Here is a 15,405-nt window from a genome sequence, read left to right as displayed (position 1 = left end):
GGAAGGAAGGAAGGAAGGAAGGAAGGAAGGAAGGAAGGAAGGAAGGAAGGAAGGAAGGAAGGAAGGGAAAAAATAAAGTATAAAGCATCTAATAAAAATTTTTATCTCTGAAAGAAACAAATGATAGAGCTATTTCAAGTGACTGAAAATTACACAGCTTAAAAAAGCCTACTTACTGCTGCATTAAAAGAAGTTTTGGCTTACAGAAGTAGGTACCTGAAACTGCTAGAAAGTGCATCCTGTGCAGTATTTTCATAGAAAAGCTCATGATTTCCAGGTAAAGCGAAGCCAGTGCTTCCAAGACTAAGTGAAAAGGGGGCTGGGCCGCACCCATTGCAGCTGCAAGATTCTTACCATTAACTTGCCAGATGTTCACCATCTTCTCCAAAGCCCCAGCAAGGTATTTGCCACTGATACTCCAGGAAACAGGTGAGAAGCTTGGGTCGCTGGGTGACCCAAGGCTTTCCTCAGCATTCCCTTCCCTAAAATGCAACAGATGAATATGCAATTTCCACACCCATTTCCAAATTTAGTAAGCTGTATTTCAAACCTTGAAGCAAGGGGTACATACAGGCCATTATCATAGGATATTCTTAGTCAATAGTATCTGTCACCACGGAGAAAATATCAACTATGAAAGAATGATGCTTTGACTACTCATTATTAGGACAAAATCTGTCAGCAAAGGCCTTCAGAACTGACATGGGTTGTAGACAGAGTTACTATTCAGAGTATACCGACTTCTGTATGCCCAATTTATACAAAATGTCTTAGAAAAGGAATGTATGTAGAAAGAAATTTTACCAAATTAATGTTGGTGGTGATGTAAATTAATCAGCCATTGTGGTTAATTAGTTTGGAGAGTTCTCAAAAATTAAAAACATAACTATCATATGGCCCAGCTACCTCACCTCTGTGCATATACACTGAGAACTCCATACTCTGTTACTAGGATATCTATACTCACATATTTATAGCCATTTTTTTAAACTGTAACAAAGAATTGAAAACAACCTAGTTATCTATTAATGGATGAATGGGTAATAAAAATCTGGTGTATATATGAAACGGAATAATACTCAGTTCTACATAAAATGTATGATAAGATTTGTAAGAAAATGGATGTATGTAGAATGTATATCAAGTGAGGTCAACAATCTCATAAAGGGAAAAAAAACACATGATTTTTCTCATATGTGGAATCTAGCCATTGATATATGTATATATGCAAACAAATGTATATGTGGGCATAGTATAATCAATAGAAAAGAGAGCAACAAGATTAAATCTTAGGAGATAAGGAAGGACTAAATGGGGGTAATAGCATGAGTTATACAGGAAGATACAAAACCAATCATGTTTTAGTTCTAACTCTGTTGTGGAGTTTCCATTTGTCTGGTTGGCAAGCACATAAAAATGTATTCAGTAGTGTTAGTGTAAAATCTAGTGCAAAGTTTCACAGCTGCTGTCTGTGGCTGTCTGACTGTACAGAAGTTCAGTGAGATGCATAGGCTTTAGGCTTGGTTACTTTCAATGTATGATTTTTTTTTTTATTTCAAAGTTTTTACAATAAAATTTATTAAATCATTCTGTTTTTTTTAAAAAAATTACCTACAGCTAGCTACAGTACTATAAAGATACAACATGTTGACACAAAAGCAACTACTCTAATTCCCAAATAACCACAGAAGACTAATGAAAATTAGTATACTGGTTGATATAACTAAACATGTATTTGCTAGTAAGCTCTGTTCTAAATAGAATTTAAAATTTTATTTCCTGAATTACTACCATGGAAAGTTGAGCATGCATTCTGGAGATTTAGAAATATTATTCTAAAAGAAAAAACCTTTAGTTTTAATGAGGATGGACTACATTAACACAACCAAGGTGAGGCATGCCAAAGATTGCTCCAGTTTTACACCAGTGGAACAAGCACTTACAGTCTATTGAACACACAGGTCTGCTGTAGTGAGTATTGCTTCTTGGTAACATTCCACACCCGAATAGTGCCATCATTGCCACTGGTAGCCAATAGGCCTTTTTTATTACACCAAACACATGTCATTACCTAGAAAAATTAAGAGAGATAAGCCATGTCAAATTTTGATTTAAAGGACTTTATCATTTGAATTTCTATTTAAAAAAATCCATGTTATTCAATATATGTGGTTTCCTAAATGTCTTATAAAATACCCATTTGAAGTATAGCTTTAGAGTACTAGGCTCAATCTCCCTCAAATTACTTAAGACATAATAAAGTCTTTTTTATAAACTTTTATTTTATTTTCATCTCCGTAGGAGAGAATGCACATGCCAAAGTGAACATGTTGCAGTCACAATTGAGGGAGTCAGTTCTCGCCTCTATTATGGCTCCTCTTGGATCACATCAGGCTTGGTGGTAAGTACTTTTACCCAATGAGTCACCTTACTTTGCTCTCTACTAAAATGTTGTCTAAATATTTAATTCGTTAACAATAAACAATCAAGACATGCTGAGAAGGAATGACTCCAAGAGGCAGAGCAAGCTGTCACACACATTCTCACATCCCTTTCAGATGGCACTCATGTCAGTGTGGACTTCCTATGGGACTGAAGATGGCTCAGTGGTTACAAGGCCACACCCACACTGGACAGTTAACAATCACCTGGAACTCTAGTTCTGGGGGCATCTGATAACTCTAGCCTCCATGGGCTCTGCACTTCACACGCACAAAACCCTTCTACCCTTCTACAACATTTAAAAAAAAAAAAAAAATCAAAAAAAAAATCTTAAGTATATTCTCTAAAAGTAATACAGACTATGTAGTGATTTTAAAATTAATTCATTTCAGTACTTCCTTCCTAAAAATTCAGGGTCTACTAGATTAATCACCTACAAAACATCACGTATTTGTTGTATAGATAAGCCTTTATCTTCTAGGAACTGATTTCTTTCTGTTAACCCACATACAAAGAAACTAGATTAGGCAAATCTTGGTAATCCTGAATATATGTGTGAGAAAAAGAGACATAGAAAGAGATATGGAGACCTACACTCTCAGCACTCAGACAAGTAATTAACACACTTGATTTCAAAATACATACTCTGTTTTGGTGAGCCTCCAACTTGATAAAAGAGCATTTTCTGAGATCTCCTCCCATATCAGCGAGTGTTTGTGGAGCAGTTTGGTTGTCACGGTCATGTGCAGCAAGAGTGCGCACAAGCTGTTGAGCAGCCCATTGCCTATGCTGTGAGGATAGCCTAGAGGAGAGGCAGCAGGCTGCCAGGGCATTAGCCAGCTCCAGAGGGCCTACAGCAGAAGGATCATAGGAAGGATGGGCATACAATTGGGCAATAAAACCTGCTTAAACAAAACAATGAAATGATGCCCAGGTGAGAGTTGGTGATGATGAACAAACAAAAATGGGTAAACCCATTTCTTTTATAAATTAGCTCTTTTATAAGCAATCATTTTACTAAGATATGCATATAAGACAAAGTATTTCACATCAAATTACATAATAAATCTGATTCACTGCAAACTAATATTTTTTTAATAATATTTTATTATATACCAATAAACAGTCCTTGACCTAAGGACTGGAAATACAGCAGATATAATCTTTTGGCCCATGCAAAGGCAATAGGCCCTTAAAAATAAGAAGCTAGTGTATGCTGCTTTAAACAAAACAAAACAAAACAAAACAAAACAAAACAAAAAACAGCTTAGCAGGGACATTACTTGGGTTACAACTAAGTGACAGAGCACATGCTTACAATGTGCTAGGCCTTGGGTTCCAGTACTTAGCACCAAACACATAAGTATATAATTTTAAAACGGAATCTTCACATCTAGTAAAGGAACTAGATCAATTGATCCCAAAGCCCACCAACCTCACTTAAAATGTGCTTGACTGGAATGAAGGTTAAATAGTAATTTAAGTAGTCCTTTCAAAGAATTATCTTCCATACTATTTCTACTTAAATTGTATTAAAGAACCCTATCATGTATGTTAATTTAAGCCATTATCTGTAACTACACTAACTGGTACATTTTCTAATACTCACTTCAGTGTCTGTGCAAACTTGTAATCCCAGCACTCAAGAGGCACAGGAGGACTGCTGGTGTGAGGCTAAGCTGGGACTACACGATTATACCCTATCTCAAAAACAAACAAACAAACAAACAAAAACAAACACAAAGCTGTCTCTGTAACTTTTTTATATTCCAAACTTAAGAAATGTCCTTTACTACACACAACAATGCAAAACCACACCTCTGAAGACATGATTTTAATCTATAGAAGACTGTACTCAAACAGTATGAAACTTACCTTTTTTTTCTATTTCTGTCTTATCATAGTTAGGTCTCAGTTTGGCCCCTTTGTCTGCCAATAATGCCACAAGGGCTTGAGTTACAACAAAGTTTGGGGAGGTTACAAGCTTATTCTCTTCAGCAATTCCACGGAGAAAGCTGGGTAGAAACTTCCGCTGAATTGGATCATCCACTGTGGTGAGATTGACACCTGTTGCAGCAGAAATCAAGTTCTGAAGAGCAATCAGGACAAATGGTTTAATTTTTACATGTTTTTGAAACAAAAAGATTTAATTTCAAAATGCTGTAAGAATCCCTGGGAAAAACAAAGCAGGAATTCCTGAAGCTACCTTACCTGTGTACACAGCTGCACCAGCAGCTTTGCAGCACTTGGAGTATTTGATGCCAGGCATCCCACTGCGGTGCTCAGGTAGGCCAGGCAAGAAATGGGCTTGCTGGCCTTACTATGTCCACCTCGTGAACGTTCTGAGGTACTGGCTATGGCAGAAGGACTGGTGGAAAGGCCAGCTCTCCCTGCTGCAGCTAAGCACATTAACCGAACCAGTGTACGGATATCTGTTAACCCCAGAGACTCAAGACCAGCAGCCAGGCTACAACTGGAACCACTGTCAGGAAAAGACAGGACTTCAGAGAGACAAAACAGATTTCTTAAGGGGCACTTTTGAACCCCACATACTTATCATCAAAAATTCAAATCAAACAAAAGCTGTATAATTATATATGTCCTTATATCAAAACATGATATAAAATTGAAATGATCATTTACACTTTTTATTTTTAATGAACACTGTATGCACTAAGAGTTATCACTAAATCACTGGAATATGACATTTGGAATGTTCACAGAACATAAACTTTCATTCTGGAAATCCCTATCTTCTAAGTCAAGAAACAGAACTCTAGCAGCACCTCAGAAGCTTGCTGAGGGCTCCTCATAGCCACTGTGTCTTCAGAAGTAACCGCTATCTAGTGTTTAAAGCTATGCATTAGTTTTATCTATTTTTATTCCTTATGAGTTCTGCAGAAACACTAGTTCACTAGTTCACTATTTAATTTCTACCTAGTATCAACTAAACAGTTTAATTTCCAGTTTCTGGAACAACAAAAAAAGATATGTAGCTGTTACTAAATTGGCATTATTTCAACCTTAAAACAGCCAAGTATTAACTAAATAAATAGCAATAATGACTAAGACTAACCTAAATTTATTCAACAATACATTGTCAAGTTTTAAAAACTCTTTCATATCCCCTACCATACTCCTGAGTGAAATATATCAGAAGCTAACTACATCACTTGATATAATAATACTTACCTGACTGAGAGAAGAGACAGTGCTCGCATGACCATGGTTCTGGCCAGAAGGACTTGAGCAGCAGCAGTCACCCTCCTTAAAGCCACTACTCGGTCATGAGGATTTGCAAGGGCTGCTGCCTGCTCTCCTAATGTTACTCTCCCAGACGAACTCTTTTCCACAGACCCATGGCAACCTGAAAGCAGGATTTTGCTCAGTTTTCAACAAAGTAAGATAAAGTATCTAGACTACTGAATTTTTCTCCTTTGTTTTATGTAGGTTCTAATCTGCAAAGAAATATAGCAAGACAATGTTTGCTCATCTAGAACTAGTAGAAAATTCCTTAAGATATTAAACAAGAGATTTCTGAGTTAATAGAAGAGATTTTTCCATTAAATACATGTTTTTTCTATTCTTTTTATGTGTCACTTATGATATTAAGAGATATAAGAAAGGCATAGTTTTTAAAAAGTATTTCGTTTTATATATATATATATATATATATGAATATATATACATATGTGTGTGTGTGTGTGTATGTGTGTGTATATTTTGTCTACATGTATGTATGTGAACCATGTGTGTGCAGTGCCGAAGAAAGACAGAAGAGGGCATCAAGTCCTTTGGAACTGGAGTTACAGATATTATAAGCAGCCATGTAGGAGCTGGGAACAGAATCCAGGATTTTCTTACAAGAGCAACAATGCTCTTAATCACTGACACAGCTCTCCATAGACAGGAAAGATAGAAATAAAGTATGCTTTGAGTACAAATAAAGAACTAAGCCACTGATGGTACCAATTTTTAAATTTTGGTTGGTGTGAGGGGAGGGGTATGTGGAATGGGGTGGTATACATGTGAACTTGAACAGTCTAGCCAAATCAATGAGCTCTGATTTGGTTCAGTGAAAGATCCTGTTTCAAAAAATAAGGTGGAAAAGAATAGAGAGAGAGAAAAAAAAATCCCTCATGTCAAACCTCTGAACTATATTCAGTACTACTTCCCCACCAAATGGCCAAAGAGACTTGCTGGTATGAAGTGGAGCTAAACCATTATTTCTACTACTAGGATATTAAATATAAAAAAAAAAATATAAATATTAAAATAGACCAAAAATTAATGATAATAAGCCTTTCAACTTACCAATTTGCATCAGAGTCTCTTCCATACTGTTGGTAGCTGTGACCATTGCTACTGATGCTCCCAGGGGGTCACTGTCAGGGAACTGAACTGGTTCTGGCACAATGCGCCGGTCATTTAAACCAAGTGGTCCAGCAAGCAATTCAAATTCTTCTTCACCTGTTAGTTTTTCATCTTCATCAACATCTAACATGTCCCAGTCTTCTGGAATTTAAATAAATATATGGCATGTGAATATAAACATGGCATAGTTCAGCTAAGAGTGATTATTTTAAGATAAATCTAAAATCTAAAATGGTCAAGGAGGGCCACAAAATGAACACAGCGCCATCTCCTGGAGACCTGAGCAAGCTGCATTCCTGAGGAATATGAGACTACTGGAAAGGGGAGTGGAATAAGATCCACTGAAAGAAAAAGCAAATGCTACAATACAACTGATCACAGAGGGCTCAGCTAATACAAATTCAAGCAAATGAATGCTCTAGAAAACAAATTATACTCATCTCAACTGTTCCCCCACTTTTCCATTCATTTTTTTTCCACAATTAGGATAGAAAAAACTTCAAAATGTTATATTTTTTTGCTATTCTGGGAAAACAAACAAACAAAAAACCTCCAAACGAATTACTACTCTATGGTAAACCTGGCACTTGAGTTTGGGTTCTTTCTTTCTCCTATGACTCTCAAGAATGGAATGTTGTTATCAAGCAACCTCAGACTCACTTAGGAAAAGCTCTAGTTAATATGTACATAGACACAAACACACCTAATGGTAAAGTTTAGTAGCAGATGTTAAGCAAGAAGTATACATAAAAATACACATAAAATAAGGAAGCTCCAAAACAAGCGACTACCTTCGTACACACTGTCCTGCTTGCCAATTAGATCTGGCGCTTGTCCCTTGTACCTGCACCAAACATGAAGAATATCGTGTTTTTATATAAAGGTTAGTACCCAAATGCAAATCAAGTCATTAGAATATTATAAGAGTCCATTAATAAAGCAGCAAAAAGTAAAAGTGCCTTGTGTTATGGGACAAATGCAGTAAAAACTACCGTTTGTACACACGTTTATAGATCAATGGCTACTTTAACAAAACAAACAAACAAACAAACAAAAAACCCCAAAAATCCTTAGGGACATTTGTGGTTACCTTCAATAATTCTTTTAATCAAACTCTGTCTTACAAAGCACCAAAGATTTAACAGTTGTAGAACTAGAGGTTAGGTATATAAAGAAAGTCTCTTTTATTCTCCCACAGAAGCCCATTTAAACAGAACAATATATATTTTTTGTCAAGAAGAACATCCTAGTTAAGGTAACAGAAATATGCTGAAAACACATCCATTTGAAAACTTGATTCTATACCTCTGAGAATTAAAATGAGGACCCTGATCACAAACTGTCAAGATGCTAATGGCTGACAGAGTGAAACTGTCATGAAGGGTCTGCTGCCATGCTACTATGTCTGGGGTACCAAAAGAATAAAAATGGCTCCCAAATCTCCTGAGAATGTAATTCCTTGACCTCCACAAGCTCTGCCTCCAATATAGTCAAAATTAATTCTTTACATTAAAAAAGAGAGAGAGAGAGAGAAAGAAAATTACAGTTTCTGTGTTTTAACAGAATGAGATGTTTTCATCCAAGGAAGCTGGTATCTATAACACAATTTCAAGGTACCTTTCAGAATTTGTAGTCTTGGTCTTGGTCTTGAGGGCTAAGTACTTCTCCCTGCAGCTGCCACACAGCAGGTAGTATGGATTTCCACTCCCACATTCACCACCAAACCAGCCATCCACATAGGAGCCATTGCTGCGATACCCCTGGCGGTTTGCACTGCGCCCACAGCCAGGGTGGTTTCTCTTCATGTGCTGGTTGAAGCTGACGACATTGCATTCACAAAGTTCACACACGACCACTTCTTCCCTATCTTCAGACTCACAAACATGCTGTACAAAATGATTTTATACCAAATTATAGTCAACTTAGGGTAAGAGGTAGATTATTTGTGATACAAAACTAGCTACTTTTTAATATCCTACAATAGTACAATGGTGTTCATTAGTGCTACATAATTTTCTTTCAAGTCACAATTCAGACCACACAATCTGAAGGTGTGTTTTGCTTTTCTTCTATTTGCTTGAGTTATAAACTAAGATTATTTTGCTGGAAATAAAAAAGGAATTCAATAATTTAAATTTATCTCAAACCATTAAAAATATTCTCTAGTGAAAACACTTTTTACCTGGCCATAATATAAGACCTATTTTCTGAATTTCTAAGATACCATTATGTTTATTTATGTTATTAGCCTAATCAAGTAGATAAAAGTTCACATCTATGAGCTTTAAAGTTTCCCCTATAAAAATGTAATGCTAAATAGTTAATATACACGTAAACCTACATGACTGTCCATGGACGAGAGGTGTTATAAGACCTGGGTTGGCACTGGTTCCCACATGAGCCTTACTGACTAAATAGAAACTATGAAGGACAAGAGCATGCACTCAGACAGGAATGTGATTAAAGCAATCATGTTATACAACCCAGCAATGTACTAGGGCCTAATGTCAACTTTTGAAATTTCTCTTCAACATCACAACGAAGCATTGCCACAATATGACTCTAGTCATCTAGTCTGGGGAGAGAAGTAATAAATCACAGAGAGAAAGCAACAAGATAGACTTTCTTATCAGTTTGTGAGTATCAACGCAATGCTCAATCATTAAATCCCCAAACCTCAGGATGAGATGAAAGACTCTTTCAACTCTAGGCAAGGCTGCTGTTAGTAAGCTGTATGAACAGGAGGGCAGGAAAATAAGTCAGAGCAGCCCCCGCTGCAGTCACACACACCCAGGTAGGCCAATCCAGTACCTCTGGGATCCACATTCCCAGAATATCATTGTCACTGGTCAGGTCTTGTCCAAACATAGCTTCCATTGCTTCATCATCAAGATCAATTTCCAATTCCTCATCTAAATTAAAGTCATACAACGCCCCTGGGTCTTGCTGCAAAGATATTCCTTCTCTCCGACTTTGATTCCTGTGAGCCTGCACAGAGCGGTATAACCCAGCTCAGAACAAAACAAAAAAGGCATTTTATTTGCATGAAGAAAATAATTCTATTTCATCAGTTCTTAATTGCCACATATGTAGAAGAAAATCTAACTCAGTTACTTCTTTGGATCCCAAACCATAAAATTACAACTATCATATAAGGTATACTATCTCTCAGACTACTGATAAGTTTAAATAATAAATAAGTTACTACAAAAAAATTTAAGATGTTATATTTTTATTTGTTATAAATATTATTTAATTTATAAATATCACCTATTATTACTCTTCTAGGTTCAATTTTATAATTCAGCCTCTTCATTTTATGGTAAATGTCTAGCCTATATTTTCTAAGCAAGTCTCAAATTTCTTTCTCATAGTTCCCATAAATGACTGAATCATCACTTATGTTTGATATTTTAATAATCAAATTCTTTTTAACAATGGTAATATGGTTTCCAGTTTGGGAAATATATTTTCTTGTGGCTAGGATATAGCTTAATGGTAGACTATTTGTCTAGCATGTATAAGGCCCTGGGTGTGATCCCTAGCATTGTGATGGTGGTGATGATGGTGATGATGGTGATACAATAATGGAATAAAGATATACCTCTGTGGTGACGTGTTTACTTAGAATGTGCAAGGCTCTGGCTTTAATTGCCAGGATAATAAAAACCGCCAAAAGAAAGAAAATATATTCCCACGCTTTCATGCTCTCAAGCTAATCCTAGAATTTACTAATGTATTAAGAGAATTTATTCTTGCTTCCCTAGGGTCTAGTGGTGAGGCTTTAAATCTATAGTACAGCAGAAAAACCAACGTCTTCTTCTGTGTGGTATAGTGCACCTCCTAGAAACTTCTGACCACTGATGTTAAACATTAAATATGCAGCATCACTTCTCAAATTATAACTGACTAAAGACAGAGAGCAGCTACAAAATCTTTCAAAATCTACAAAGGGCCACCATAGCCTCCAATACCTAGAGGTAATCCTATGAATGCATGCTGTGATTAGTGAAATTAAACAGAGTTCAAAATTATATGCAAATTGCTATTCCATTAAATAACATCATCACCATTCACTAAATTCTTTAGTTTGTATCTTCTTTAGTCCTGTTTCTATAATGATTTTTAAAAGAGATCTTTCACCAAGAGAGGCATGTGAAGAATAATTACCTGCTCTAGCAAGCAGTGTACGAGCTGCTAAGTCAAATTTGTGCCTTCTTGTTACTGTTGAGCGACCTCTAGTTGGTGGTCCACTTCCAGAAGCTGCATTCTCTGTATGATCCAGATTATCAGGGCTACAAAAGCAAGTATGAAGGCAACAAGAATTTTTTTTTAAAGCTCTCATGAAAAGAAAGCAGAAGTACATGCTTGTTTGTGGTATTACCCTTCTCTCCAAATATCACTGAGAATAAAATAGTTTGTGAATGTTCCTGCGTGTGTCTGTGTGCTGTGTGTATGCTCATTTATGTGTGGGTGCAGGGGAATATGTGTGGAGGCTGGCAGGACAATCTAGTGTTGTTTCTTAGCTACTGTTTTTGCCCCCCCCCTCAAGACAGGGTCTCTTACTGTCCTGGAACTAACCAAGGAGGCTAGACAGGCTGGCTGGCTACTGAGTCCTAGGAATCCACGCATCTCTACCTATTCAGATGATGGTGGTGGTTGTGGTGATGGTGAGATATGTGTATGTGTGTCCTCGGGTGCATGTGTGTATTTGTGTGTGTGTTTTGAAAGAAAGAGTCTCACTATGTAGCTAGCTCTGGCTTGCCTAGAAATCATGATATAAAGATCAGGCTAGCCTTAAACTCATAGAGCTTCACCTCCTTCCGTGGGGATTAAAGGTGTGTACCATTACACCCATCCATGCCTGGGTTTTTAAAAAAGGATTCTGGGAATTAAACTCAGGTTGCAAGTACTTTACTTATAATCACTCCTTAAACGGGTTTTTAAGGCTTAAAACTTTTAAAATAAAAATTAAGACATTTTATAGAATACCATCATAACATGTTAGAACTGTTTTTCTTGTTTGCTTGCTTTGTCATTCTCGATGTCTTTGGCTATAAAAACATCATTTTTTTAAAATAAGATACTGACGGTATCAAAAAAAAGGAAATGGATATGACTTGAATGAAACATTTTTGGTGGAAGAGAGAGAGTTGGAGAGAGAGTTGCTGGCAATTAAACCCAGGGTCTATAGTATACTATAAGCATGTACAACTGTAACTATCCCCTTAGCCCATGACAAAACTTTCAAACATTTTTCATCCCTTGTGAAGCTCTTTACTTTTAGGTGTGTCAATACATGGCTTCTTGGGCATTAATTTCACCTGATTTTGAATTCTTCCAATAGTAAAATGATACTTAATTCATCTCCATAATCAAACAGGATCAGGAGCCTGGAGTATCATCCAAACCCCACAGCAGAAGAAAAAATAACTTCAAACTAAACCCTAAATCATTAAATACTTAACACCTAAAATGATAGAGAATCTGTGCCAAGGAGAAACAAATATTTCAAATTAAAATTTGAAAATATTCATGGAACTTATAAAAGGTTTTCATGTTTCGTAAGATATAACCTATCCCTTTCTGGCTTCTATAGGCAACAGACAAGATCAGGGTGCATAAATACACATGAAGGCAAAATACTATACATGTAAAACTTTTAAAAGAAAAAGAAAATAGTCATAGAATTGTAAAAGCAAAGTGATTTTAAGAGAAAATTTTAGGATATTTTATTATATCTCATTATGATACTTCATTATAGGATACATATACTTCAGAACTCTTTTCACAGCTTTATTTTTTTTTTTAAAAAGAGATTATATAATACTAGATAGTAAAAACTATAGGATTTGGGAATATATCTACATATCACAGTGTAAGAGTACTCGCCTAGCAGATATAACTTTGGATTTGATCCCCAGCACTGAAGAAAACTTTAAAATAAATGGACATATGAATTTAACTAAAATGAGACAGAAAAATCTATTCCTATCAAATTCACTAACTAAATCAGTTGTGTTTTTTTGTTTTGTTTTGTTTTGATTTTTAGCAGTGCTAATAAGGACTGAACTCAGGACGCTAGACGGGGTTTTTCTGTTAGTCTTGGCTATCCTGGAACTTGTTCTGTAGACCATGCTGGCCTTAAAACTCTCAAGAGATCCACTTGCGTGTCTCCCAAGTGCTGGGACCAAAGGTGTGTGCCACCACCATCTGGTTCAATCTTTTCTTATTTTTATTAAATTTATAAAGCAGTAGAAGCATTTATGATGGGAAAGAAATAGGGTTTTAGAGGCAATAGATAGGACACAAGAGACAGGAATAAAGAAACTAGAATTTTACCTTTCACTAAACCCTTCCTCCATTTCAGCAGCATCAGCTGATGGTATGTCTCCTGGTGACTGCAAATAACAGGGATCATTTGACTTCCCGCCACTTCCCAGAACTGTCGTTCCATGTCTGGAGTCTGCTGTGCTGCTTGGCTGGGGCTCCTCCTCATCCTCATGCCCAGGGTGCTCTATCATCCACATAGCAAGAACAGTGATATTCTGGGCATCAGCCTCTCCTCGAGCACCTATACAAGCAGAAATGTTGTCTGACTCTGAATTTGGATAAAATAATCAATATCTTATGTCGTTAGTTTATGAGTGTTCTGATGATTTTATAATAGATCTGCTGTTTAAAATTTTTTTGTTTGTTTTGTTGTTGTTGTTTTTTTGTTTTTCAAGACAGGGTTTCTCTGTATACCCCTAGCTGTCCTGGAACTCACTTTGTAGACCAGGCTGGCCTCAAACTCAGAAATCCGCCTGCCTCTGCCTCCCGAATGCTGGTATTAAAGGCATGCTCCACCACGCCCGGCTCTGTGTTTAAAATCTTAAGAATAGAGGCTCAGAAATGACTCAGCAGTTAAGAGCATTTGCTGCTATTCCAGAGATACAAGTTCCATTCCTAATACCCATGTCAGGCATCTCAAAACCAACTCTAACCCTAGGTCCAGGAAACCCAATTCTGTCCACAGGAATCTGCATTCACATGTACATACCTGTATACACACACACACATACACACACACACACACACACACACACACACACACTCAAATAAAATAACTTTTAGAAAATCTTAACAAGATTTATGACCTCTTTAAAAAATTCTTCCTTCAATAACACTTAAGAATTCTTGAATCTATAAATACTGCAGTATAAAAATATCTTACCTGTAGCTTCCATGGCTTTAGCAATCTGTCGAAGAGAGAATCCCATTTCCAGTAAAGGGACTGCAATTGCTGGGGGAGGAGGGGACGTCGAAAGTCTGCTGCTTGGGTCTGACAAGGCTGAAGCAGAAGAAAGAACAAAGTGGGCTTAAATACTAGACACCACAAGCACAGTATACACATAGCTACTGTGACACATCAATTTCCAAGGCTTATTCAAACTCAATACAAATTTACTATTAAAATGTGATTAACAAAACTGGGTATGGAACTGCTTGTCAGGAACCGTAGCACTCAGGGGGGCTGAGGCAGAAGGATCATGATTTTTGAGGCAAGCCCAAGAGAGAGGGTTTTATAAAATTGATTGCTTGTTTGTTTAAAACCATAAATGAAGCCAAACTTCTCATAGCAAATAGAGCTGTTTACAGATAAGTAAATATGCTCATAATAAAAATTAAAATACACAAAAATTTTCAAGAAGAGCATAAAGAAATCTTTTCCTTCTGAACTACTGCAGAATTAACAGCAAACCAGATGCTTTAACTTCTCTGAATGTTAATAGGCAATTTGTACAAATACAGTCAGAATTTGAAGATTAACAATATGATCACTTAACACAGCTCCCAGTCTAGTTTCACCACATATACTGGTAATATTCTTTATAGCAAAAGATCTAGGATCATCTGTGCATTTTACCTGGTTATGAAGTCTCTTTGGCCTCCTGAAGCTCCTTTGGTTTGCCTCTGCTAGTACTAGGGATTGAACTCAGGGGCTTAAACATACCAGATAAGTACTCTCTCACTCTATTTTTACTTTTTATTTTGAGACAAATCCTCATTAAGTTGTTTACTATGAACTTGAACTTGTGATCCTTCTGCCTCACATTCCTGAGTTGCTGGTCAACCACTGTGATACATGACATATCATGACCAGTTATTTTGTATGAAGCCCCTCAATTTGGGTTTCCACTGATATTTCTTTCCTTGATACATTACAATTAAATGGGTTATGATTAAAGCTACACTTAGAAAGACATTGTTAGCACAGAACACTGGATTATTAACAATGGGAGGACATATGTGATTGATACGCATTGTTACTTCTCTCCAAATGGCTGTAATTCAATCTATAATTCAAAACATAGAAAGCACTCAGTTTATAAATATAGTTCACTTTCATTAAGTGCCTTTTAAATCTTCAATTAAGAAAAGACACAGGCTGGGCGTGGTGGCACATGCTTTTATTCCCAGTACTCAGGAGGCAGAGGCAGGTGGATTTCTGAGTTCGAGGTTCACAGAGTGTTCCAAGACAGCCAGAACTACACAGAGAAACCCTGTCTCGAAAAACCAAAAGAAAAAGAAAGAAAGAAAGAAAGA

At 36.6% G+C, this 15,405-nt stretch overlaps 1 protein-coding gene across 1 annotated transcript in view; it reads right to left on the bottom strand.

The window, feature by feature from the left end:
* Herc1 (HECT and RLD domain containing E3 ubiquitin protein ligase family member 1) overlaps positions 1-15,405 on the bottom strand; it is a 160,319-nt gene that overhangs the window by 36,917 nt on the left and 107,997 nt on the right. Inside the window, 13 exon segments of the mRNA XM_029543584.1 lie at positions 355-482; positions 1,944-2,071; positions 3,088-3,293; positions 4,318-4,531; positions 4,654-4,924; positions 5,635-5,809; positions 6,757-6,957; positions 7,608-7,660; positions 8,434-8,702; positions 9,607-9,827; positions 10,987-11,111; positions 13,159-13,390; positions 14,033-14,149. Coding sequence (XP_029399444.1) covers positions 355-482; positions 1,944-2,071; positions 3,088-3,293; positions 4,318-4,531; positions 4,654-4,924; positions 5,635-5,809; positions 6,757-6,957; positions 7,608-7,660; positions 8,434-8,702; positions 9,607-9,827; positions 10,987-11,111; positions 13,159-13,390; positions 14,033-14,149 — 2,340 coding nt within the window.

This window comes from Mus pahari, chromosome 10 (genome assembly GCF_900095145.1).
Source record: "Mus pahari chromosome 10, PAHARI_EIJ_v1.1, whole genome shotgun sequence".
Taxonomy (NCBI): domain Eukaryota; kingdom Metazoa; phylum Chordata; class Mammalia; order Rodentia; family Muridae; genus Mus; species Mus pahari.
The sequence above is the reverse complement of the archived record's forward strand: the minus strand, read 5'-3'. Positions and strand labels throughout refer to the sequence as shown.